This window comes from Protopterus annectens, chromosome 3.part0, assembly GCF_019279795.1.
Source record: "Protopterus annectens isolate FY-2018-M chromosome 3.part0, PAN1.0, whole genome shotgun sequence".
Taxonomy (NCBI): domain Eukaryota; kingdom Metazoa; phylum Chordata; order Ceratodontiformes; family Protopteridae; genus Protopterus; species Protopterus annectens.
Window position 1 is genome coordinate 844,215,856 of NC_056731.1, and position 27,835 is coordinate 844,243,690.

The 27,835-nt window shown below is 39.6% G+C and overlaps 1 protein-coding gene across 4 annotated transcripts in view; it reads right to left on the minus strand.

Annotated features, from left to right (window-relative positions):
- Positions 1-27,835, minus strand: part of PIGN (phosphatidylinositol glycan anchor biosynthesis class N) — a 1,150,670-nt gene that overhangs the window by 476,806 nt on the left and 646,029 nt on the right. For all 4 annotated transcript variants that reach the window (XM_044065181.1, XM_044065178.1, XM_044065179.1 and 1 more), the window contains one exon: positions 15,685-15,776. In XM_044065181.1, the coding sequence (XP_043921116.1) occupies positions 15,685-15,776 (92 nt within the window). The remainder of the gene's footprint in view (positions 1-15,684; positions 15,777-27,835) is intronic.

Sequence of the window (27,835 nt, forward strand, 5' to 3'; positions counted from 1 at the left end):
AGACACACATCTCTGTGGATCATCCATTCGTGGGCTTGTGTCATTGATCTGCTCAGTGTGTCTGCAGAACATTTTGAGCTGAGGGGATATAAACAGCCGTCAAAGTTACCTTTGCTTGAAGAGCAACCTCCCAGACCTGGATTGCTAACCTGCAGAGGAAATAAGACTTTGCACCCCCCACCCCCATTTATTCACATACCAGAGAACTCTGGTGTTGTCTGTGAACAGTTTCAAAGGACCTGGTAGAAGAGATGACCTGAAGGCTTAAAAGCGGGAATCAGAGCAGTCATCCCTTTGATGTCAATGTGTTGCTTCCTTATGGAAGGAGACCACAGGCCTTGGACCTTTAACTTCCCCAGTGTTGCTCCCCACACCTGATCTGAAGCATCTGTGAACATTTCTTGAACTGGATGAGGTGGCTGAAGGGGGAGTCTTGAATTCTGAGAAAATATGTTTAATCCACCAAAACAATTCCTTCTTTAGGCACGGTAGAAGTGGAAGGACAAACTCTAGAGGATGAGCATGCTGGGACCAGAGTGTCTTCAGGTACCAATGGAACTTTTGTATGTGGAGTCTGGCTAAAGGAAGCAGTGGTATAACCAAAGCCATGAACCCTAGCATCCTGAGGAATTCCCTGGCTGTCAGAAAGGACAGAGGAAGCAACTGTTGGAAGTAAGTCTGCAGGGACTGCATCTTTTGCAAAGGCAGGAAAGCCATCATAAGGTCTGTTCTTGTCCTGTAACCTAAGAAAAACTGGTCCTGGGAAGGAGATAGGAAAGACTTGCAATAGTTGATTGTGAATCTCAGGCTGAGGAGCAAAGAGATGGTGGTTCGAAGATTCTGTTGCAAAGGCTTGTGCTGAAGCGCTTGAGGAAGATTAAAGCATGGTTTTGGTTCTTGCTTATTGCTTTTTCATTTATTTTATTTTTTGTTTGCTAGTAGCATATATGCTCTGTTGCAAAGTGTCTGGATGCTTTGCTTGAATGAGCAGGTCATCCAGGTAGATGAGAGTTCCAGGGAGTATGCAAACAACAATGACAGGAGCCAAACACTTTGTGAACACCCTTGGAGTCAGAGAGAGTCCAAAGGGCAAAGCAGAGAACTGAAAATGAGAATTTCCTGAATTGAGGGTGGATGGGGATGTGGAGGTATGTATCCTTGATGTTTAAGGAAAACAGGCAAGCCTGAGGTAGCAAGAGTAGAAATACAGTTTGTAGGGTGAGCATCCTGAAAGTGGGGACTTGGAGGAACAGATTGAGCTGGGACAAGTCTAAAATTGGTCTTCAAGAACCATAATTCCTGGGAACTAAAACATCCTGGAGTAGAACCATTTTCTTCTTTCCAAGGAGGGAACCTCTTGTATGACTCTTGTGATAGCAAGTGTTGAATGACCTGAGGGAAAAGGTGAACCTAGTCCAGTGAGGGTTATGGGATCCCCATGAAAGAAGGAATGGTTTTCCAAATAATGCAGTAGCCTTTTCGGACAACAGACATGACCCATTTGTTTGTGGTATTGCTTGCCCATTTGGAAAGGAAATGAGAAAGGTGCACTGGGAAAAGGGATTTCTGAGAGAGTGACCAGGTAGTCACAGACTACCTGGCTTGTTCAAAAAGGGGGCCTTTTGAGCAGATGATGGCAGAGACCTAAGAGGAGTCTGCCTGTGTGTGCCCTTTTTGTGTTGTTGGAAAGGAGCATAGGTCTTTTTCCTGACAGAATTAAGCTTAGAAGAGTAGTTCCTATAATATTTAGAACTGGGGAGTCAAAAATATGTTGCAGTTCCTTAAGTTTTTTCCTTTCTCTTGAAGGGATTAGAAGATAGCTGCAGCTTTAGTACTAAAAACGGCAGTATTTTGCACCATCCATAAGTTTTGCCTTGAAATCCTCAGGCAAAGGCTACAATCTCAGCCAAGAATACCTCTTGAGGACTGAAAATGATGCTGCTGATCTTGTAGACACCTCAGCTGCATCACAACTGCATTCTATGGAATGTCTGGTAACCTGGGAAGAAACTGCAAAGAGGGAAGAGAGCTGGGATTTGGCTGCAGAATCTGGGAGATCAGTCAGCAATTTAGAGGCTGTGAAAGTAGGGCCAGAACATACTTAGACATATGTGTCTGATAAATAATAGCCATAAAAGCCAGAGCAGAGGAGGTGCAGACCTTTTCCCCAATTATCTCCATCATTGTAATGTCTTTATGTGAGGGGAGGAAGTTAGCGGAGGCCACTAATTTAGATGGTTTATCAGCGAGAGAGAGATCACAGCTGGGGTGGCAAAAGGGGATTTGTACAGATAGCTGCTGTCTTCAGGGACTTTATAAATCCTGTCTGGCCTTTTGGGAGCAGGAGGTTGAGAGTAAGGATTTTTGGATGCTGCAAGAAAGGCAACTTGAAAAGTTGGCAAAACATGTGGGATGGCTGAAGGGGCAGGAGAGTCTATTTGCAAGAGGTCATATTCTTCTTCTGAAACCTGGGAGCTTTCCCACGTGAAAAATACCCTCATTCTGGAAGTAGTTTCTCCAAATGTAATATCCTCGTCAACAGAGTCTCCACCAATGGAATCAACTTCAGGGGAGCCATAACCCAGGGGAGAGTTTATTTGAATGGAGTAGGCCAGGGACTCATCTGAAGATTAAATCATCTTTTTCATAGGCCTCTTGTTCAACAGTAGTACTCCTGGGAAGAGGAGATATAGGAGATGCTGAAGTAGGAGGTTGCAAACTGGAAGGCCTAAGTTCCAGAAAGGCATTCAAGATTCCTTGAGAGAAAGCTTGCCAATCTGGGAAAGGATCCTGTGTGGGAGACATGTTTTTGTTTGTGTTTCCTCTTGAGAGGGAGAGCTACCCTAGGCTGGGAAGGAAGAGCCAAGTTAAGCCTAGGCTCTGGCCCTGATGTCAGCACAACCTCAATGGAAAGGGCAGGAGAGGTACTATGAGGAACGCCTCAAGCAGTGAGCCGCGGTTCCCCGTTACTGTCCATAGCGGACATCTGCAATGCCTCTGCGGATGTGCTGAAGGAACCCATCCTAGCAGGATCTAAATCATTTCCCACTAAAGGGGGAAGACCAGACACCATAAGTACCACTCCAGGGCTTCAGCGGCCTTGAGACATCAGGGATCAGAGATGCAGCCAAAGATTCAGGCTTTACCTTTTCACCTTTTTTTCTGGGCCTTACCCGATGGACTTGGAGTACCTTCCATACCTAGTATATGTCTCTTTAGTCTCTGGTTTTCAAGATGCATGTTAAGGGCAGAAAGATGACTGCAGGATGTTTTAGGAATGAATGCCTGACAAATGCACAGGCCTTGCAGTCGTGATCAGAACCCAGACAGAAAAGACACTGATCATGGTTGTCTTTGTGTGGAATCTGTCTTCCACAGTGGCATTTGCCCTTCTTGGACAAAATTAACCTCTTACAAGCATGCAGTAACAAAAGCACATTACAGGTTTCCCCCAACAAGGCACTTATCTGAATACAGAAAACATTTGGCAATCAGACGAAAGGTAGAAGCTGTTGTTCGGACTGGTGGTAGAGAAGTTCTGAAGATGGTATATGCAGACGTCACTTTTACAGCCAACTTCAGCTATTCTGTGTGCAACATTGCACATACTTAGCAGTAGCTTAAGTCTTTGGTATACCGGCTGGACATTCGGGTTGCCTAGGTGGGGAATCCTTCATGTTATGTATACTGCATCGTGGGAATAGAAGGACATCTGGTTTAGGAATCATGAGTCTGATGTCTGCATTACTCTAGATATGTTCAAAGTAGATAGCTGAAAGGTCCCTGTAGCTAAGCCAGTTAAAGCTACACATATTCACAAGAATGGGCATAACATGCATCCACCTTGACACTGCTTGTGGATGATATAGTTCAGCTATAATCTCCCTGGCCATATGGAGACAGTGCACGCACACAATATGCCCACTACAGAAACTTAGAAGACTAAGTAAACTAACACCCTGACTGACTTCAGAAGAAATGAAACTCATAAAGGCTAGAGATTTGTCATGTAAGGTTTGGAAATCTAATCCTTTTGACACACAAAGTCAAGACAACTACCTAGCTCTCAGGAGATGAGCAAAGCCAGCTTCCAGTGTGGCAAAAGCAGAGCATGTGTGGCAACTGCAATCCAAACATTTTAATCAACCAAAACTATTTTGGCACTCAAAACTATCTCTACCTGCAAACTATTTCCCAAACAAATTACTACACAACTGTATTCTCCAACACTTGTCAGAGACAGAGCTCCTAATATATCAACTGTCCCCACTCTGTTTTCCCTAATAGCTCCACCACACTCCCACCTTCCCCCTTTATACTTACATGATTACACACCATTCAATTGTAAAGCAATAAAGATTAAGAAGAAGAAAGTGAAAAATATTTGGAAAGTATCACCACCAGCTACGAATCATACTTCCATACCATTTAACTAAAAATTCTGAGATTAGGCAATAATGTACTGTGTCATCCCATTATTCTCATTTTCAGTCTCTGCATGTCTAGGAATACAGTACCCAGCCCATAGCTTCAAGCATGCACTTTTTATTGCTCTTGCAAAAACATACAGAGCAGCACAACTATCAGATTTTAGGCCTATTGTAAATCTATGCTCTCTAGCCAAAGTGCTTGAAAAAAGAATTTATGAGCAAACTCTGGACTACATTCATAAAAATGACATCCTTGTACATAAAAAACATGGTTTTCACTCTAATTGCAGTACCATCACTGCCTTATACACCTTCACTGGCCAAATGTTGTATAATTTGGAGAAAGGGCTGCTCAAGGGGGACAGTATTTTTAGAAATCAAGAGAGCATTTGAAACAGTCAATTCTCTGCTCTAATTCACATTAAAGGACTGTTTTTACCCACAAGCTTCACTTAGTTCACAGATTAACCTACCAAAAGAGCATTTACTACAAATGCCACTGGACCAGCTGCCAGCAGGTACCAGATTCTGGCTATATGTCATGGGTCATTTCTTGGTCCTCTTCTATTTTTACTTTTTAAAAAAAAAACTTCCATGGGATCTGCCCAACCTGAACTGCATACTTTATAATGATGATATTTGTATTAAGTAGGTCAGGCAGATCCTGCTATGAAATAGGCAGCAGACTTCAATCCAATTTTGTATTCGCTTAGAAATGGCTTCCAAAAAATAATTTGACAGTAAACACCACTATGACTACCATTATGCTTTTTGGTACACAAAAGATGAAAACTTGACATTCTCTAACTGTAACCAATCCTTTAAACAATCTACTTCCGTCACCTGTTCTCAAAGATATCTTGGCATACACCACAATCCCTCCTTATCCTTTACTACACATATAGATATGCAGGTTAAAAAAGCAGCTTACTCTATTTCTAATCTACTTCCCATATCAGGAAGGCCAGGTGGGCAAATGTCATCAACGTCCTTATCCAAATAAAGGAATACACCTTACACATCACTACTCTGAAATCACTACCAATTTTGCTCACTGCAAATGACCAAAAATAAAATTCTCAGATTCATATGTCTGTCAAACAATAGACAGCATCACAGTACAACAATAAAAAAAAGATTAGGTGACCACCTATCACTGCTAGAGAAGAGTTACTTCTCAATACCCTTACATACAATCATCTTCACTCAAGCTACTGCATCCTTTGAAGCACAACTTTTTATTCAGGAACACTCATATAACTTATGTAACTCAGCTGCCTCACTACTTGCCAGACTATGAAGCTGGCTGACTTAAGGGACTGCACCACTTTCCTACACGATAATAGATGTTTCTAAGGAGCATCTGTCTTGCTGTGATCGTGAAAGTGTGGGACAGAAATATACATGCTGCTCCCACCTGACAGCATTTTATGTCCTTTGCTGAAGGCTGTAAGGTAGACATATCAGTGTTCTAGAGCTGCATTAAATGTCAGAATGTTATCTTTCCTCTTTCACAAATTATTCCTGCCTACTGCTTTCTTTTGAGAAAATGTTGACCATCAAGTATTTATGATCCAAATTTGCTCTCTCGGTTTTCTAGAGGATTCAAAGCGCAATTCATTTTTTCCCTACGAGGCTGAAAAGTACTTTAGCTTTCAGTTTCTTGCTTGAAGTCTGTTGTCCAAAGGCTACATTGGTCAGATCTGTCTGCAGCCTATATACAAGTTGCAAGAAAATAAGAGTGGCAGTAACACATGATGAGAAATTTACACTATCTTCGATGCTAACTTTTACAGAAATCACCCCTACTTTTTTGAATAAACAGAGGATAACAGGTTGATCAATGAAAACAACAATTTCAAGTAAAACACTTAAAAGAGATTTTCTGCTAGCTGAAAGAAAATGCTTTAGGGATACAGGTTAGTAATTGTATCTGTAACTTCATTAAACTAGGTAGAAAGTTGGATTCTCTTGAGCTGTAAAATAGTGATTTATGTACATTTATGTAATCAAATTCCTAATGACAACTATGGCTGCCAGAGTCTTTTTATTTAGTACAGCGGCTTATATCAAAAGCACTTCCATTCCATGCATTTTGAACTCTTACTTGTATGTATACTTAAGGATTAGTTCATTTACCTGGTTAACAAAATTTAAATATATATATATATATATATATATATATATATATATATACACACACACACATATATAAAAACAGTCTTCTTTAAGATATTCCAAGATTCTGCCTCATATGTCCATTGAGTTTTTTAACCTACAGCACTAATCTGGATAGCTCTATAACTAATTAAACTGCAAGTTACTTTTCTACTACGAATCTATGTTGATATATGTTTGGAGACTGTGGCAGCTTGCTTCCTACACTGGGGGTGCAAGGGGAATTACCTCCTGGGGAAAAAAAAGAAGACAATTTTAAAGGGAGAACATTAATGACCAACATTCATTGTTCTTATGAATTTCTATACTTTTATTTTTATAATTGTGAGACTTGCAATTAAGACTTTCGTTATTACATTACGGAGACATTATTTTTCCCTTATTAGTGATCCCTTCAAATTTCAATCAAATCAGTTTGGACTAAGTGCTTCACTGTTTTCTGTCTATTCCTCGCTCCCAGAAACACATCTGGCATCCTCCAGTCTTTGGCACGTACATGAAGCAGAAACATATCTTTCTTCCTCATGTCCTTTGATACAACACTCTCATCCCAAAACTGGTAAAAGATAATGATTAAAGCTGCTATAGTAAGATAGCTCTAAACTCTGGGCAGATCCAAAATGGTTTTGTTCACTTTTAAGAGATAACTAAACAATATCAAGCGTATATCGAGAATGTCTGTCTGTCCAATAACGGGAGAGCATAAATACATGGCTCCCAAATATCCAACAAAGTCCAGAAGGTTTAGAATCTTTGCTTGAAGTGTTGGCACAGGTGTTTTTATACCCCAGACAAACTTCAAAGAATTTTTCCCCAGGTAGACAGTAAATGTTTGAGGTGCAAAGGGGAAGAAAAAGTAACTTGGAAGATATTTTTGAGAGTATAATGAGTTGGCAGAGTTTAAAAATTGCCTACCGAGTACTCTGTCACAAATATTGGGGGAATAAGTGGCTGTAACTAAGGAAATTATTATTTTGACATAGTAAGGCCTTGTTAAGTTTAATTCTATTGGCTACCAAAAAAGCAATTATTAGAAAATGGAAATCAAAATCTATGCAAACTGTATTTGAAGTACTGAATTTTGTAAAAGAGAAAAGAACGTGAAATGGGATGTTTAGAAGAGGGAAGGAGCAAACTACATAGAAATGGAATTTGTGGGAACAATACAAGAAAAATAATGTTGAGGAGGAGGAGTGATGTTTAAAGGAAAGCAGGAATTTCACAATTTATCTAATGCTGGACTAAACGTGAGTTACTGTAAAAAAAAAAAAATATATATATATATATATATATATGTATGTATATATATATATATATATATATATATATATGTGTGTGTGTGTGTGTGTATATATATATATGTGTGTGTGTGTGTGTGTGTGTGTGTGTGTGTGTACAGATATATATATATATATATATATATATATATATATATATATATAGTGGATATAAAAAGTTTATATAACCCTGTCAAAATGCCAGGTTTTTGTGATATAAAAAAATGAGATCACAATAAATCATTTCAAAACTTTTCCCATCTTTAATGTGACCTATAACCTGTACAATTCAATTGAAAAAAAAAACAAATCTGTTAAGGGAAAAAATATAAAAAATAAAAAATGTACAATATTCTGGTTGGATACCCTTAAACTAATACTTTGTTGTGTGTGCACACCATTAAACTAATACTTTGTTGAAGCACCTTTTGATTTAATTACAGCATTTGGTCTTCTTGGGTACACACCTGTCATCAGTTAATGAGACTGATTAACCCCAAAAAGTTCAGCTGGCCTAGTAGGATTTTCTGACATTTACTCAGTTGCCTGCTACAGCCAAAAGCCATGGTTTGCAGAGAGCTTACAAAGCATCAAAGAGATCTCATTTTTGGAAGGTATCAATCAGGAGAAGGGTACAAAAAAATGTCCACAGCATTGGATATACTATGGAACACAGTTAAGATAGTCATCAAAAAGTGGAGAAAATATGGAACAGTGACGTTGCGAAGAACTGGATGTCCCTCAAAAATTGATGAAACAAGATGAAAACTGATCAGGGAGGCTGCCAAAAGACCTACAGCAACACTGAAGGAACTGCAGGATTTTCCGGCAAGTACTGGTTCTGTACTACATGTGACAACAATCTCTTGTATTCTCCATATGTCTGGACTATGGGGTAGGGTTGAAAGACAGAAGCCTTTTCTTACACAGAAAAACATCCAGGCCCGGCTAAAATTTGAAAAACAATACATCAAGTCTCCCAAAAGCATGTGGGAAAATGTGTTATGGTCTGATGAGACCAAGGTTGAACTTTTTGGCCACAATTCCAAAAGGTATGTTTGGCGCAAAAACAACACTTTGCATCACCAAAAGAACACCATCCCCATGGTGAAGCATGGTGGTGGCAGTATCATGGTTTGGAGTTGCTTTTCTTCAGCTGGAACTGGGGCTTTAGTCAAGGTGGAAGGAATTATGAACAGTTCCAAATACCAGTCACTTTTGGCCCAAAACCTTCAGACATCTGCTAGAAAGCTGAAGATGAACAGGAATTTCACCTTTCAACACGACAACGACCCCAAGCATGCAATGAAATCAACAAAAGAATGGCTTCACCAGAAGAAAAATTAAAGTTTTTGAATGGCCCAGCCAGAGCACAGACCTAAATCCAATAGAAAATCTGTGGGGTGACCTGAAGAGGGCTGTGCATAAGAGATGCCCTCACAATCTGACAGATTTGGAGTGCTTTTGCAAGGAAGAGTGGGCATATATTGTCAAGTCAAGATGTGCTAAGCGGACAGACTCCTACCCAAGAAGAATGAATGCTGTAATTAAATCAAAAGGTGCTTCAACAAAGTATTAGTTCAAGGATGTGCACACACAACAAAGTATTAGTTTAAGGGTGTGCACACTTATGCAACCTACGTATTGTACATTTTTTATTTTTTTATATTTTTCCCCTAACAGATTTGCTTGTTTTTCAATTGAATTGTACATGTTTATAGGTCACATTAAAGGTGGGAAAAGTTATGAAATGATTTATTGTGGTGTCATTTATTTTATATCACTAAAAAACGGCATTTTAACAGGAGTGTGTAAACTTTTTATATCCACTGTGTATATATATATATATATATATATATATATATATATATATATATATATATATATATATAATGTGTAATGTATGTAAATGAAAAAAAATGTTAAAATGGTTTGTTTTCTTTTGTATTAATGCCAAGTGTGCCTACGAATTACATGATAATTTAATAAAAGTATTTAATAAAAAAGAATGTCTACCTGTTTGTGTCTTGCTTCTTTTAGGCATACTTTAGAATATCATGCCAGTTCGGTGATTAAGGTTTCAGCAACAGATTTAGGATATGTCTGTGTGGAACTGATAAAGTTATTATATGTTTTCAGGCAATTATAATAAAGGTTGTCAATTTCCATATTCCCTAGGAGAGGTTGATCAGGATTAGTTTGTTAGGAGTTTGTAAACTGACAAGAAAAAGACAGGGAAATGATGCTGAAGTGAGATCCTTGAAAACAGTGCAGGGATGCAACACATAGTTTAATTTCACCAGAATTTTTGGACTGGTGTGACTCATCTGTCAATCTGCAGGCTAATGATACAGGGTTTGTTGACTCTGCCTCTCTGTATATTTACCAAATGTCAAAAAAGTCTATGGCTTCCAAGGTCATTTACCTGCTATTATGAAAATGTGCCTTGGCTTTACAAAGAGCTGTTTGCCTTCATCTCTTACGATAACATACTTTTTCTAGTTCTCTTTGGATACAGGTATGGAGTATGTGATCCATGCCTTAGTTTCCAATTACAAACATGAAATAAACTTTAGGGAATGGTTGATGGGAGTCTGATTTCAATCCCCTAGAAGGGTTGCCACCTGTTCCAATAATCAATAGACAGTCCTGATTAGTAGCCTGAACTCAGATCTCCTGCATTAACTATGTGCAGGATATTAAATATCCCAGTTTTCTGACATGTTGCACAAGTCTGCATAACTCCATGCATCCATCCACAACCCCTTTATTCCATTTTTGGACATGGGGTTGGGGTGTCACTTCAACAATGACAATCACCTACAGCCAAGATTTACACTGCTGGATGGCTATCCCTGCCACGGTAGCTCAATTCATCCACACCACACACTCACACCTATGGCCAAGTTAGAGTGTCCAATCTATCTACTGCATATGTCTTTGGAATATGGGAGAAAAACGGAGCACCTACAGGAAATTCATGCAAGCACTGGGAGTAAACCCAGGCAAACACAGGGAGGACATGCAGACTCCACACAGAAGGCACCTGAGCTGAAAATGAAACTGGGGAACCTCTTGCTGTGAGGCAACAATGCTATCTGCAGCACCATTCTGCGTCCTTACTAAAAATCAATGTTGAAATGGCACCTAAAAGCGTCTTAAATGTCACAGCATTTAAATGGCATATGCAAAAAGACAAGCCACAACATTTAAACAGCACATGCAGCTGAAAAGTCAAATAATTTTAGGGGGGTCTGTACAGACAAATACTGTGATAGACTGATTGTTAAAAAAAATGTATGATTATTCATTTGTTCTACTCCATTCTTTTGATTACCAGCTTCACCCAGTTGATACCAGCATTGTTTTTAACTAACATAAAGCATCCTACTGGTTATACTGGGAAGACTGCTGAGGTACACTATGCTCTAATGAGTTGCTGCAGACTGTTGTTGTTGTTGTGTCTTTCGGCTTTTCCCAGTTAGGGGTCGCCACAGCAGAACTCCGGTCCGCTAATGATTGGCAGTAGATTTTTACGTGCCGAGTTGCCAGCTCTGACACACAACCTTAAATGAAGGTACTCCCATTCACGAATGTCTCCACACAGAAGACGCCCTAGCTGAGAATCGAACAGGACAACGTCTTACTGTGAGGCAACAACGCTACCACAGCACCACCACCGCAGTATATTTCATACATATCAGGAATGCCATTAAGGACAAGGGAAACTTAAAGCAATCTGTTCTGGAAAAGGAGACCTCTTAACAATGGTTAAACATCTCTATATGCAAATATGAGGGCAAAAACCACAGAGATGACTTTAAATTGTAGGTAAATCATGTAATCAGTGTGAGTGATAGCAACAGCAATAAGAATGGTAAAGACAGCAATGGTAGTGACATAGCTCAGCTAGATACTAGCTTGGGGCTGAAGAAAGCAGGGTTAATCTGACAGCAGTATGATTTTAATCATTATTTTCCAAATATGCATGAGAGCTTGGATGCTTCTCTCTAACTCACACAAAGTTAGAGGATGAGGATGTGTCTTTCTTTCATGTGTTAAGAGGGCAAATCCATCACACTTATTTACTTTTGTTGTAGTCCAGGATGACTCACTGCTTAAATTACCGGTTTAGAGACATAGACTGTGCAACATAGTAAAAATGCAGGTAATAAAACACTTTCAGTCCAAAATATTTCCTTTTTACCTGAAAGAACAAAGCAAGGCTGATGTCAAATAGACTGGTTAGTCAAGAAGTACAAAAGGTACCCTTAACCATGTGTGGGGACTGCATCTTGAACATAGTAGACAATTTTTGAATAAACAGTATTTCTGATATTTTATTAGCTTGCTCTTTTAGCCTTCTGTGCTGCATCCAGAATAGTAAGTTTCTAAATTTCTCTCTTTCACTCATTCTTCCAAATACTTACTGACTTTTAAATAAATAAATACTTAAGGATTGGAAGTTCATAAAATCAGTATTACTTTTTATGTCTGTAGCCAGCCCAATGATGTAGAGGCAAGGAAGCTACTGTCCCAGGTGATAGGCAGTTACTAGGGCAATAAAGTAATACAAGATGTAGTTCCTCAGGGAAGAGCAGGAACAGTGGAACTTCTCAATTACCTCCTGGATAATTTGACTAACACATATAATAACAGTATTAAAATGATAATCCCACTGTCCTAACAATTTTCTGAGTACTCCTGCAACATACCTAGAGTTTTCTATATTTGCAGTTTATAAAGGAACCAGAAATGGATAAATATTTAAACGCATTTAATTGTTTTTGCCTAGTTGCTTATGCAGAAATGAAAAGACTTTAGTTTCCACAATTTTTCTGTGACTGTCAGACTATCAAGATTGTTTGTGGCTAGCCATCCTTCAAAAACAGGAAGTTTTTTTCTGTCTCTCAAGCATTTTCCTGTGGATCATTGGAAAAGGATTCAATGGCAAAGTCTATCTATTAGTTTTATTGCCAGAATAAACAGAAGAAGAGACCCCTTCTGTTTGATCACTCACTTTTTGTCGGATAACATTTTTTTAATTTCCTCTGTAGCCTGCTCTGGATCCAAGCATGTATTTGATCCTCCAGGGAAAAATATTCTAAAGACAGCTGGCTATAACAGCTTGAATCTCACATCTGCCTTTCAACATTCTCTGACTGTTGGGATATATTTGCTTCTTTTCTGCCTGGTGTGTAGTGAATAGTCATTTTCCACAAACACTCTGCTGTCTCCAACTTTTAGTACTTTTCCTTTCTACCACAGCTTTGTCACTTTCATTGCTTCATTTTCAGTAATTCTTTGTGATCCATATTTTTTATGTAAGCCATTCACCTTTCCACTTATTTCCTTTCCCCTTTCTTAACTATTCAGAAGCCAGTTCTTGATCAGCAGGTAAATTTACCAACAATTTCCTATAAATACCACTACAGTTGTGAGCCTTCCAATTCTCCTTATCTTATCACAATTTTATGCTCTTTTTTTATTCTGCAATTCAGTTGTAGCTTTTTTTTCATTAAAAAATACCCAGAGTAAATAAAACTAATTCTAATTCTACTAAACAAAACTGTAGCAAATAAAACAAACAAGAATAAAAAGGTATAACGAACAATTTTTTTTTCTCCCAAAAAGAAAAAAGTATATATATATATATATATATATATATATATATATATACATATATATATATATATATATCCACGTCAGAATCTCGAAAGCTCAAAATTCAAAAGACTGAGTCAAAAGTTCAAAATATTGAAAACTTAAAATACTGAATCTTATAATATCGAAAACAATACAGGACACCAACACTTACTGGAGTGCGATCTCAGAGTTAATATATTTAAGTAGCAGGGGGTATGGGACGAAAAGAGTAATATGTTTCTGTATGTAGTTGTGCTGGAATATACAAGTGTTGGTGTTCTGTGTTTTTTCGATATTATGAGATTCAGTATTTTGAGTTTTCAGTATTTTGAACTTTCAAGAATTTGGACTCAGTCTTTTGAATTTCGAGATTTTGAGCTTTCGAGATTCTGAAGTGGACCCATATATATATATATATATATATATATATATATATATATATATATATATATATATATATATATGGTCCCCCTGGCCACACTAATATATCAGCTAGTGTCAATGCCTCTCATTCCCCTCAAGTCCCCCCTTTAACACCAACCACTGTATAACTACCCCCCCAAACTAGGGCCACCAACTTGTGGTCATAGTGGGATTAGCAATTATCCAACTTCTGGAATGAAGCAATGGACAGCTAGGCATCCTCACCCAATAATATTCACTCTTAATGCCAGACACTTTCTAGATTACCCAGTTTTTTTCATCATGAACACACACACATGGGACTTCGTTATCCATGACTCACTGATGACTGTCCTGTTCTCCATGTGCACATGCACCTGTGTGGCACTAGTGCTGACCTTTGGCCCCCAAAAAAGTATAACACAAAGTCAGCCTACCGGCCTTGAGGCAGATGGGCTGTCTGTCAGTCATTTAAGCCAACTGTCCCAGCTGGCCTTCTAAATTCCCAGACTGCTAGTCAATTCACATTCACCAGCTTCATAGAAAGAAGCCCACCCCCTGTGGCAACAACTTACTAGGTGCGAATGTATTTAAAAGTAACCCTAACATCCACATCTAGTACCATCAAGCTTCCCATTCTGCCTTGTTTTGTTTTGCTTGTAGACTGAAGACCTATGGTCATGCAAGGCAGGATACTAGTTAGCTGTTGTCTCTGGCCTCAACTACTGTGTGGGTAAAAGATAACAGAGCAGTGGCAGTGCTATGTTATGGCCTGAAGCCATGCTGTGTGGGAGTTAGCAATTTTTCCTTGAGAAGAAAATTCATGAGAGTGGATGCATTTTTCAAGTACTTCTGATAAAGGGGAAAGTATATTTAATTAGATGGGTCAGTAGAATTTCCACCTTTGTGCAACAGAACAGTGTAAAAGGATTTCCAAATGTCTGGGACTGTGGCCTCTTTAATGGATCTGTTGACTTGTAGAGTAATAGGATAGGCCATGGATTTGGCGGCAAGTTTGAGGAATGTGGGAGGAAGGTTGTCCGCAGAGGGGGAAAAAGGCTTAACTTTGAAAAGTAGTGATTTGATATAGGCAGTGGAGACTGGTTTGAGGGAGAAAAGGTTCTTGTTGTGTGGGTTAGAAGAGGTGACGGGGGGTGGGGGTCAAGGTTACAACTGGTATGTGCTAATTTTTGAACAGTATAGATGAAGTAGTGGTTAAGAATGCTAGCAATTTCTAATGGGGTATTATTTGGGAAAGGAGAGGGTGTGGAAGGGTTTCCAGGATGAAGAATTTTGTTTACAGTAGACCAACATTTTTGTGGATTAGATTTTTTGTTGAATTGGGGTGAGGTTTAGAAAGTTTTCTTATCATTGATTACTTTTTTGGGGGAGATTCCTAAGCTGTCTATAGTTATGGAGAAGAGATGGTGTTTTGGTTTTAACCCAAGTTTTCCAAGCACATTTTATGCTCTGTAAAATAAAAATCCTGAGGAGGTCAAGAGTTGACCCATAAATCTGTAATACATTATCTCACTGATAGCTCCCCTGAATGTTTAGCAGTCTTCACACACCTAAAGGCATACGCTCAGAACCACTAGTGTGAATGAATAGTAATATCCCCTCCCCAGACCTACAACAATCAGCTGCAACTAATAAAGAGCCATCATCAGTACACTGCAACAATTACTTTTCATAGCACAAAACATTCAGAATTAGTAGCAATAAAATAAGAAAAGTAATAGTGTTCTTACACAAGAGAGATGTTCTGTTTTCTGCCCACAACAGGCATTAAAGGAAACACAGCCAGCAGCAAGCATAAAACTATCCAACAAACTGTCATTACCTGAAAAACAGGAAATAATAAAAAATTACTACTGTTAAATAAAACTAAACTCACATACGTCTGCTAATCAAATTGCATATTTCAGTATTATGCAAACCAGTTGGAACATTTCAAACTAAACATCACAGAGTTTGCCTTTTGCTGATGCTTGAATAATTCTAATTCAGACTGGGTATATTAAGCTTTATAGAATTTGTCACAGTTATCTACTCTGCTATCAAAGAATGAATGAATACGATAAAAAAATAAATAAACTTGTAGCTTAACATGTAAGTGAAGACCTGTCATACACTTTAGACCATGATGCCAACAACTGCAAAAAAATTAAATAACTATTTCTGACGTTATACAAGAGAACAGAAGTTATGGATAAAATGCTACAAGAATAAAGTAAAGCCTAAATTATTCTCTGTTCAAAAAAATCTGTGGTAAAACATCATTAAATACAAATACTCCAGGGAATGAGCACTAACCTGTAGATGATTCTGAAACAAGACCACATTACAAAGTAAAAAAAAAAACTATGCACATGTCGGGATGCTGAGCAAAACCAATGTTAAAAAAAAAACAATCTAGAAACAAAAAGGGCAGAAAACCTTTAATCAAAATAAATAAGGATTTGCACTCTTTCATCTAACATGATTACAGATATCTTCAGAATAAACAGAAAAACTAATTTTCATTTTTTTAAATAAAAATCAAACCTTATCACATGATCTGTCTTCAATCAATAATAGAATTCAGTTAATATTAGAATTCAGTTAAACCCACAGCTAGGACAGCTGTTTAATCATAGTCTTACCTCTGGATACGTACCCAGGGAGTGGTGCACTGCAACTGTGGTCCCACTTCACAAAGGCGGTGCCTCCACCGACCCTGGAAATTACCGGCCCATTAGCTTGACAAGTCTTATCTGCAAAGCCATGGAGAGGATCATAATGGACCTCATAAATAAAGACATAGGGAATTTGCAGACTTTGGATCCATCCCAGTTTGGCTTTGTCAAAGGCAGATCATGCCTTCTAAACTTGGTTGACTTTTTCGAAACAGTCACCAAAGCCATTGATGAGGAAAGGCAGTCCATACAGCCTACCTCGATCTGGCGAAGGCCTTTGATACAATACCCCACTCGGGTATCATTGAAAAACTCATCAGCTTAAATGTTAACCCATACATCACAAGATGGGTTGCAAACTGGCTGAGTGACAGAACCCACAGGGTCAGAGTTGCTGGCGCCATGTCAGACTCAAAGCCTGTCACAAGTGGTGTACCACAGGGCTCAGTCCTGGGCCCACTCTTGTTTGGCATCTACTTTTCCAAGTACAAGCAAACACAGGAGGGTTATGGCTGACAAAGTTTGCAGATGACTGCAAACTGGGCGCCATAGTAGAAAACACATCTGACACAGATATCCTTCAGAAGAGTCTCACAGAAACAGATAACTGGTGCCAGAGCCATGGCCTAAAGTTAAATGCCAAAAAATGCATAGTCATACCCTTCGGGAAAAACAAGGTTACCCCTAGCTACCAAATAGGTGGCAATCCACTGAGTACAGAAGAAGTTATCAGGGACCTGGGGACCCAGGTTGATAGTAGTCTGTCATTCGACACCCATGTAGCTAAAGTAGTTAGGAAGACCTTCTACATTGCCCACCTTATCATGAAGGGATTCTCATCTAGATCAAGGGAGGTCATAGTCTCCCTATACTCATCACTCATCAGACCAATGATCGAGTACAATGCCCCATTCGGAATGTATCTGACCCGACACTTGCAGCAGCTGGAGAGGCCACAAAAGTTCCTCACCAAAAGGATAAAGGGTCTCAAACATCTGTCCTATGCTGCCCGACTGAAAGAACTCCAGCTCTATTCAGTCGCCACGCTGCTCACAGGTGACCTTTGCCTAACATACAAGGCCATGTCAAACCCAGATTTGATGAATATGCTTCACCTCAAAAATCTAGATCCGTCAGAGCCACAAGGCGGGAGACTTAAACCTCGACACGGCTATTAATAGGACGTGCTGGAGGGATAGATTCATCACCCAAAGACTCCCTATGCTGTGGAATAAAATCCCGGTATATGTGAGGCAGAGCACCTCGCTGGCCTTGTTCAAGAGAAATCTTGACCAATGGATGGGAGATCGCAGATATACCCCAGGGATTACCTCAGTGTCACTGCTCAACAGAGGCACAGCAAAATAATGGGTATAGTTCCCCATACTAAAGGGGTGGCGTAAGCCACAAAACTATGGGCTAGGCTTGTAAATGCCCTCGGGCAGATAGCCTAGTATGAACCTATGAACCTATGAACCTATATTAAAAAGGTTTGAGTCATAACAAAAACATAAAACACCAAACTGAAATAAAGCAATAAGCATACGCATATTATCTGATAAACATACGCTGAGAAATACCAACAACACATGTAAGTCCCTAAAACCTTCTCTTTTACTCAAAAATCCAAAAACATAACATTTTTACTTAACTGGATAGACAGGTAATTACCCCCAAGACACTGTCAGAAATGTAGGCTGCACTATTATCAATGTATCATTTTAAATGTCTTAGTCTGAGGATGCTTTTTATATTTGAGTTCTCAATTAATCCTGGTGGTCTTGCTACGTCCAGTTTTAATTGCCATAAAAGCTCCTTCTTTCAGTGATATTAAAGATAAACTAGTTTTGAGTAAACAAGTGCATCTTCTTTACAGGCAATAGTGTATCTGGAGTAAGGCACGGGGTGTGGCTAACGGGGTGGAATGCAAGATCAGCCCCTCACGACAATTGCCGATAAAGCAAAAAAATACAGGTATTCACTTAGGCAGTAGTGGGTAACACTGCGACTACCAAAATGTATGTGCTTAGTCATTAGCATTTGCAACAAGGAACAAGCATAAGTTTATTGCTACAGTTTTGAGGACTTTTTTTGGTTCTCAAGTACGGGTTGAGGGAGACACCAGTTTGGGAACTGCCCAAGGGGTTAAATGAGTTAGCTATGGAGCTATAGCGCTGTTAAGAAATACAGGTTAAAGTACAGTTTTGTAAGTTAAACTTAACTTACAAGATGACAGTCAAATGATCACTGCTGCCAAAGCCATAGCTATATGGGTTACATCCTGCCAAGGATATAACAGCCGGCCAGCTTCCACAGCTTCAGGGTACCTTCCACATGCCAAAACTGTAAAGCAACTCTAGCAGAGCTAATGAAAAGACAAGTTTGGTCAGAAAGCCCATCATAGCTTTCCTGCCAGCAGGCAGAGGGAGGCTGAGCCCTGAAAGGACAATGCAATGAACAAGAAAAAATAAATGTCAACACCCTGGCATTCAAAATATACCAAAAAACGTGGGCTGGAGGGACAGAGTGGCTACTACAGCAGTGATCATTTGAATATCTACTGTTGTGGTAAGTCCACTTATACAACTGTACTATGTTCATCATTTGATAACTGCTGCAGTAGATTTAGTTATAAGGGTATTTTATCACAGCTAACTACATTTGGGAGCTGAAAGGAGAAGAGCCCTGCAGCCTCTGTAGAATGGTCCTAGCAAAGCTGGATCTGGACCTAGAGAAGGAATCACACTTGTGGTGCTTTGTAAAAGCATGTACAGCTGAGCAAGCAGCAGCTTCTTAAACACATCCAGAATCCTACCCTTTCCCAAAAGCAAGGCCCTGATAGAGTGCGTCTTGCTCCCGAGAATTACAAAAGGTAATTGCCTTAGACAGCCATTTGGAGTAGTCTGTTTTGACACAGGTTGTCCCTTCTTACCTTCACAAGAAATGAACAATTGATCCAAAGATCTGAAAGATTTAGTTCTGTCAAGAAAGTACCCAAGATGGATATTTTGGCTTAAAGTAAATGTGGATACCACTTTAAGCACAAAAGAAGGATTAGTTTTCAAAGAAACCCTGTCCCTTTGTAAATGAAATGGGATGACTCACCATAAGAGCTTGCAATGCAGATACCCTTCCAGCAGAGGATAGAGCAATCTGTAAAATTGTTTCTATGTTAAGAATCTCAAGTAAGCCAGATTAGCTGGTTCAAATGGAGGTGAAAGGCTTAGTGTGGATAGATCCAGAATAGGGCACCAAGTGACCTCTTTCCTGGGTACCAGGAACAATCTTGAATAAAACCCTTTTCCGGTTTGTTCCTGGGGTACAGGCTCCACTGCTCCTTGAGCACAGAGTTTCTGAATTTGTCTTAGGACTTCTGCCCACTGATTTGTAGGAATTTCTGGGCACCCTGATAAGACTGGACTTTCTTTGAAGGTGAATTTGTATCACTGGTAAATGATTTTTTAGGACCCAGTGGTCCTTTGTGATGGAAGGCCAGTTGTCTTTGTAAAGGGTTAGCCTTTCACCTAACCTTTGGGGAGGGGGTGTGGGGCAGAGGGGGGATGTGGAGTCATTGCGAATCCTTTGAGCAGGGAGTGGACATCGAACTTCCTGCCCTGGGGGTTGTCTAGGCCTCTGCTGTCCTTGTGGTTGTTGCCTGGGGTCTGCCCCTGCACCCTTTCCTTTGCACAGGCCTAGACTGGGCAGGAAAGGAACACTTTTTGGTGGGAAAGTTCTTGCTGAATCCAAAAAGTCAGATTCTTCAGAGTCCACGTCTGATAGAACCTCTGGGGAAATGTCCCTTTTTCTTTTAGCTGGGGTAGTCTGATTACCTCTGATAAGAGTGATAAGATCCTCAGCCATCTTGAGAAGCTGTTGTGACTGGGCAGGTTGGGTTTGAGGAAGATGGTGGCTAGAAATTGTTTTCCTGGGAGTGGTTCTGCTTTTCGGCCTCAGTGATTCAATGGGCCTGGGTGCGGATGTAACCGGTGGTGTGGTCATCAGTCTTTGTCTTGCATCAATTATCCGAAAGGCCTTCTCAGAACCCAGTGCCTGCAGAGCAGCTCCGGACCCAACTGCGGGGCTGACAACTGAAAACTCGGCAGATGTAGTCTGATCCGGAGGCATCTTGGTAGAAGCCTGTGGAGGTATAGCGGTGGGTATCAAGGGCAGCATAGGTGCCTCACTGAATTCCACTGTGCTGCTGGCTGACTTCAGGGCAGACTCGTCTTAAGGCCTAACTTTATGTGGTCTGTCCCTTTCTTTATCCTTTCTCTTTTTGGGGATATCCACAGTATGCTGACCGATGGACGCCATTTTGTACTGCAAACAACTGCCTTTGAAACGCCTAGCTACAAATTCTGCTCTACGGAGAATGGTCCTAGCATTAAAAAGAGCGCAGAACTGACAACCGAGAACATTGTGGTCTGGGGCTAAACAGGTTACACACAAGTTATGGAAATCTCGGTGTGGTATTTGTTTTCCACAGCGGAGACAATTGTTTACTTTTTCGGACATCGGTTAGAGCAAGAAAAAGGTCCCCAATGGGGTACTTAGCTTTTAGTTGTTTTCTACTTCACTCTGGCAGCGGCAGACCAATGCACACACAAACAGCTTCTGCTTTGGGCTCCACGGCAAGAAAGACTGATGTAATGGCGTCAGCTGCCCTGTTTAATACCCCTGATGACTTGACATCAGTCCCTGGTGACCTTCAGCCGACGCAGGAGGGAATATCTTTACTCTGGTATTTGGGCCAGCCGAGGGCTACCAAGCAGGGATAACCCAAAAGTGATGACTGCAACAGTGAAACACAAAGAACATCAGGAGGAATGTGTGTAGGTTATAGGAAATTGTTCTGTAACAACTCATAGTATTTTTTTGAGGGGCTGAGAAACCTCAATGTTCTCCCATTTAAAACACTGGCACACTCAAGCAATAGTCTCAGAGAAAGAAAAACCCACACAGGGAGAATCAGATACTGGGCTTTTTCTTTGAGTCTGAATTAGAAATCTGAGGAAAAACAACCTGCATCTGTCCCTGCATCTTCCTGTTCAGATTTAGAATCTTGAATCGCTTCAGGAAAAGAGGAATCCTGTCTTTCTTTTACGAGAGACTACTTTACAAGAAAGATGAGTAGCCTGATTTAAACCCTCAGCCAGATGCAGTAAACTACACCTATCCCAAAAATTTTGAGGAGAAGTAGTTACATGCTTGGTTTTCTGTTCCTTTTTAACAGGAAAATTGGGGCCAACCAGGTTACTAATGGCAGCAACTGCTTCCCCAGGGATGAGCACAGCATTCTGAGACAAAAGGGAAAACTTTCCTGTTCCCTCTCCCAGGACTGATAAGAGTGACTCTCCCTTGACCACTGAGAGGACCCAAACAGCCATACAATACGGCTACCCACTGGTCCATGGTGGTTATAGCTGCTACACCACAGGGATCCGGAGCAAAACATGACTGGTATGCGATACAGCAAATGGCCACAGCATAGTCACACACCTGTGGCTGTGCTGGCAAAGGCTGTTTGCTTAACCTTTTCTTTTTGTGGCTGGTAAAAGGACCAACCGTGGGAGTAGTAGTCAGTCCCATGGTCAGGCCAAAAACAGTGCCTCTTTCCCAAGGAAGACAAGCAGCAACTGCCTGTATGCACTACCAGTCCACAAATGTTACTATTTTGTCAGAAATAACACAGAAAAAAAACACTGTAAAACATCATGCAAGCCCCACAAAACACAACTTCTCCACAGAAAGATGTTTCAGTTAGTTTACACTAGTTTAAACTGACAGAGAAAAGGAGTGCTTCATTTAAAAGTGCATTACAATTTTGAGACAGTCCTTTAAAACACAGCATTCCTAGCTTTAACTTTCCTGAAACATCAACAAAATTAAGGGTATGGAGGTTTTTCCCCACAGGGAATTTATCTGGCCAGCAAAGGAAAGCAGAAGCGTAGTGTTAATCCTTGAAAGCCTCAGAACAACATACTCTTCATCATGGTAAAGCTCTGAAGGGCTTCAAGCCCAAACTTGTCTTTTAGTCATCTGAGCATGAGCTGCTTGATAGCTTGGGAGTGTCAAAGGTACCCTTAAGCTTTGGAAGCTGTTATATCTTTGTCTTGATGTAGCCTATAAAGCTAAGGCTACTGCAGTAGTGATCAATACGATAAACATCCAGAGATATCTTTACCATTCTGACTGTATAATAATTCACATGACATTCCATTAGTCAAGCTATACTTGCCTTGTCAAGTTAATATATAAATATATGTGCAAGTTCTGCTTAAGAATACTGAGTCCACCTCTTTTACAATACTTCATCTGTATCAGTAGACTATTAAAATATTCATGTACTAAAATGTGTTCTGCTATTGTTATGTCTGTTCTGAAAACTTGCTATGTGCATTACTTTCCTTGATATTATACAACTCTGTATTGTTATTATTATGCTTGTACTTACAAGCTGCTCTGTTATGTACAGGTCATCTGCCTTTATGGATGTTTTAACCATTTAGCCAGGGTCATGACTAAAAAGGGCCCTTGGAACATTTCACTCACCTGTTTAACATAAATAAGTAAATGCATACATACTATGACACTATCACAGACATACAGCTTAACTTTCTCCAGGAAAAAAATAAAATTGTTTTTAAAACTATTACTAAATTCTTATAGCAGGTAGAAGATGGCATTCTGGTGTTTATAAAGTCTGTGACAGCTTTCTAGTTGGTATGCCAACATAGCTGCTGTCAGAGAAGGAACATAAAGCCAAACAAATCACATCCTCGATACTACTGTCATACCTGTTAGTTCTGGTTATAGCGATGGTTTGATTAGTCAAAGTAACAAAACTGCACATTACAAACTGACAGTGCTTGCACAACCAGCAATGTTATGTGCCGGTAGTACTGCATTCATAATCCCACTGAATTTCTAAAATGGCCTTCAAATTAAAATGTCTTTTATAAATAAAACTTCCATTTTGCCTAATTTTTTAAATGATATCCAGATGACTAGCTGTAAGTTTACTATACATCATCATCGACCCCCTTTTTCACATATTCTACATAGGGTCAGGGTGTTGCGTCAACTGTCCCATCTCTCATTATTCAGTGCTACTCTCCTACCTCCAACAGTCAAGTGTGACTGTCACACATCTTTTTTCACACAATCCCTCCATCGCTTTGCTGTTCATCATTTCCTCTTGCCTTCTTCATACCTGTCCCAAATCTTCTTCACCAGACTGTCTTCTGCTTTCCTGCACTTGTGCCCAAACCACTGTAGCCTGTTCTCTTTGACTGTCTCGACAATTAAAGCTACTTGGACTTCTGCTCCGATGTCCTCATTTCTTTTTGTATTCCACAGTGTACATCCTACCACACATCTCAGGCACTTCATCTCCATCACCTCTAGCTTCCTCAACTGCTCTGCCTTCATTGTCCAGGTTTCTGTACTGTACAGCAGTATCGGTTGTGCCACTGTTTTATAAACCATATTTTTCAGCTTTGTTGATATTCTTCTGTCACACACTACCACTAACACTCTGTGTCAGTTGGCTGCAGCCCCTCTGATTCTAGCTTTGATCTCTTCATTCAGACATCCCTTCTCCTCAACCACCCCACCCAGATACTTTAATGCTATTAACCTGTTTAACTATTTCCTTTCTATCTCAATTCTCAGCTTCTTCTGACTTCCCCCATTTGCTGCCACTGCAACCATCTTATCTGTACTCACTTTTATCCCATGTGCCTTCAGTTTTGCATTCCGTTCCCCTATTCTTTGCTGAAATTCTTGTTCATAGTCTGGTCAAAAAGCCACATTGTCTGCATACAGAAACTTTTTGCTCTGTCCCCTCCAACCTATTTGCTAAATTAGCCCATTACCAAAATGAACAGCAGTGGGCTTAGAGCTAAAGCCTGATGCAAATCCACTCCCAGTGAGAATTCCTCTGTGAGTCCGAACACTATCCGTGATTTTGTCATTGGGACCTTGTACACAGCCTGCACTAATCCTACCAGTGTTTCTGGGATTTCAAACCATCGCAGGTCTTCTCACATCAACTTTCTTGGGACCTTGTCACATGACTTCTCTAAGTCTAGGAAAGTACTCTTTCCTCACCTCTAGTTTCTTCTCAACTATGTCTCACTGCAAACATCAGATCAGTTGTGCTGCATATTTATATGAATCCAATTTGCTCATCTCCCATCTTACTTTCTACTACTCTGCGTATTCATTTATCAATCATCCTCACCAGAATTTTCATGCAGTGTGACAAAAGTTTTATCTTTCTGTACTGCCCACAGCTGTGAATGTCCCCTTTGTTCTTATACACTGACACTAGTATGCTTATTCCTCAGTCATCTGGGATTCACCTTTCACTCCATACTGCTATGAGTACCATCAGCAGCCATTTTTCCCCTATCTCACCCAACATCTTGATCACATCTGCTGTGACCTCATCTGAGCTTGCTGCTTTCCCTGACATAATTTTCCTTAGTGCTGTTCTTATTTCTTCTAGGGTTGGTTTCTCTTCTACTTTCATCACAAGCTGTGCCTGGGTAGTACAGCTTCTGTGAGGGTTTCTTCATTCAGAAGCTGCTGGAAGTAGTCTCTACATCTGCTTTGATGTCCTGAGCATCGACAAAGCATGTTGTTGTTGGCATCCCTAACGAAGGTGTATGATGACTATCTTCTTTGCTTTTGTCTCTTTCCTTTGCAACCTGATAAGAGTTTCTTTGTTCCATCTACTCAGTCACGTTCCAGAAGGTGGTAGAGCTTTCATCTTTATTACTGCAACTGGTCTCTTAGTCTCTGTTAGTCAACCAGTATTCGTTTTTAGCCTGGTCCATCTTTTCTATCTCCCATTTTTTTTGTACTCCTTTATTTTGAGGACTTCCAGGACTTCTGATTTCCACCGCCAGTTTTCCTTATGTACTCTATCTCCATAACTGGTATCACTGCATATATACATACTCTAATGTTATTATGAGGTGCTGTAAATTCTTCTTGAACTCCACCTATTTACTCTTCTTCCAGAGGTGCTAGAGACCAAAGTATTTCCTTGAACTTTTTTTCTTTATCTCCCCTCAACTTCCAGCTCATCAGCTTAGTCTCTGTTGACCTTAGAGCTTTCTCAGACCACTGCAGCTGACTGTAGCAACTAGTGGATTATACTGTGGGCAGACTGCTTCACTGGGGATGACTTTGTAATTTCTAATTCTACTCCAAAATAACTTTCTAATTAATTAGTTCTCATTTAACACTATCAATATTATAACTAACAGGGAAGGTATGTAAATAGTCTTTCAGTTGTACTTTAGAAACTTGATGAACTATACTAGTAGCTCTTACAGAATTAAGATAGTGCTGGTCAATTCTATCACCAATGACCAGTCAAAAATCCTGTTTACAAATTCTTTAGAGTATTCTCTGTCCAAAAACGTATTCCCCTGGGTTTATCAATCAGTGATGAAAAACAGTACTGAAGTTAGCTTAGATAAATGATCAACCTGATACTTGATGACGCCTTTTAACAAAACCTTCATGATTATTAGTGCTGTCAAAATGACTACTCACAAGCATATTTTTTTTATATAAAGAGACTGAAAGCTATTGGTGCCTGTATATAAAATTAATTTCAGTGCCCAAAAAGTAGATTCTTTTTCCAGTAATGTCGCTCAGTGAACCTTAAAAACAGTACTTCTATTCAAGTCATCCATAAGGCTATTATAAAAGGAAAATAGACACTACCCCAGAGCAAGATGGAAAGGGATCTATGTTTTATAACAGTATGGGAGGTGAAGAAAAAAATGTAGCATTCTAAATGTATTAAATGAATGGACAAACTCAGCCCCTCAGTATTATTTCATAAAATAATCATGTCATAAATAGTATACACATAAAAGGCATCATGAACTGGAACTCTACAAGCACTGATACTAGTTAATTTCCTTGGATTCTTATCAAATGTTATAAAGAAAAAATTACACCAGCTGTTCAGTGTCTTGGTTCAACTTTTGTGCTGAGCATTTTGATGTATTTTCATGTTTGAAGCCTCTGTGTATGTGTGGGCTAAGAGGGTTTGCCATACATTTTTGGTGTGCTTCAACACTTGTAAACCTCTCATGATGTCCTCATCAACAAAGGTCTGTAACTTTTTCCCTAAAGATGATACTCTGAATTTTCAGGGTATCTATGTCTCTCTTTTTTTTTTGTTTTATTTGGACGCCACCCCTAATGCAACAGACATCAGGCTTTTCATAAGCTGAGTATTAGAGAGAATATCTAGATTCTCCACTTACACTGTAATGAAGAGATTAAAAATGGGCAAAATATATCAACTACTACAACTACTGAAGTCTAGCTTTATTGACATGAATGCATTAATAAAGACCTGCAAAAATTCAACTGGAACACTTTAATGACCTTAAGGGGTGAGCTACATACATCCCATAAGGCCCTCATCAAGGGAGGCTTGTAAAAAAACAATCAGATAACACTCTGTGTGACCAGGGTGTCTCTGTGCCTTTTGCCCTGTGTGGACTGGGTTTGGGACATGTCTTTTTTAAAGAAACGCATTGATTTTTAGCACATTTCAGCATGCATCTAGTTGTGACCTTCCACATATCACATAAGGGATAGTTATTACAAGTGCAACACCTCTAAGAACTGACGATCATACATGAGTAAATGAAATGAAGAATTTATCTGCCAAATTCTTTCAAAGGTATTGTTTTCATTCTTTGGTAGAAATCACTATTATTGCAATGCTCATTGCATAGAACTGCAAACTGAAAGCAGTCAGTTGAGAGACATTCTAATGTACCTGCATTTACTCTTACATAGTCAGCTGACAGCTAAGGCATAAAGTATGGAAAGTTCAGTTATTGTTAAATACTAAAAGACTGAAACACTACTTCTATATATGATGTCATGCCTATGGTGACTTGTGAGGGCATGAAACATGACCCATTGTCATCATCTTCATCATGCCTCAAAAATGGGGAGAAACCCTTCAGATATTTTTCTCCAAGATCAAAAAAAAAGAATTACATACCAATGGACAGTTAGGTTATTAGCATCATGGCTTTAAGACAGGTCATAGTAATTGTGCTGCCTGACTATACTTAATGAATAACCTGCTTGGAGCCATTCTTCTTAATCTTATGAATGATTTTGATTTTGGAAACCATCGCATATTATTTAGTGAGCTTCACTTCTATAGCATTCA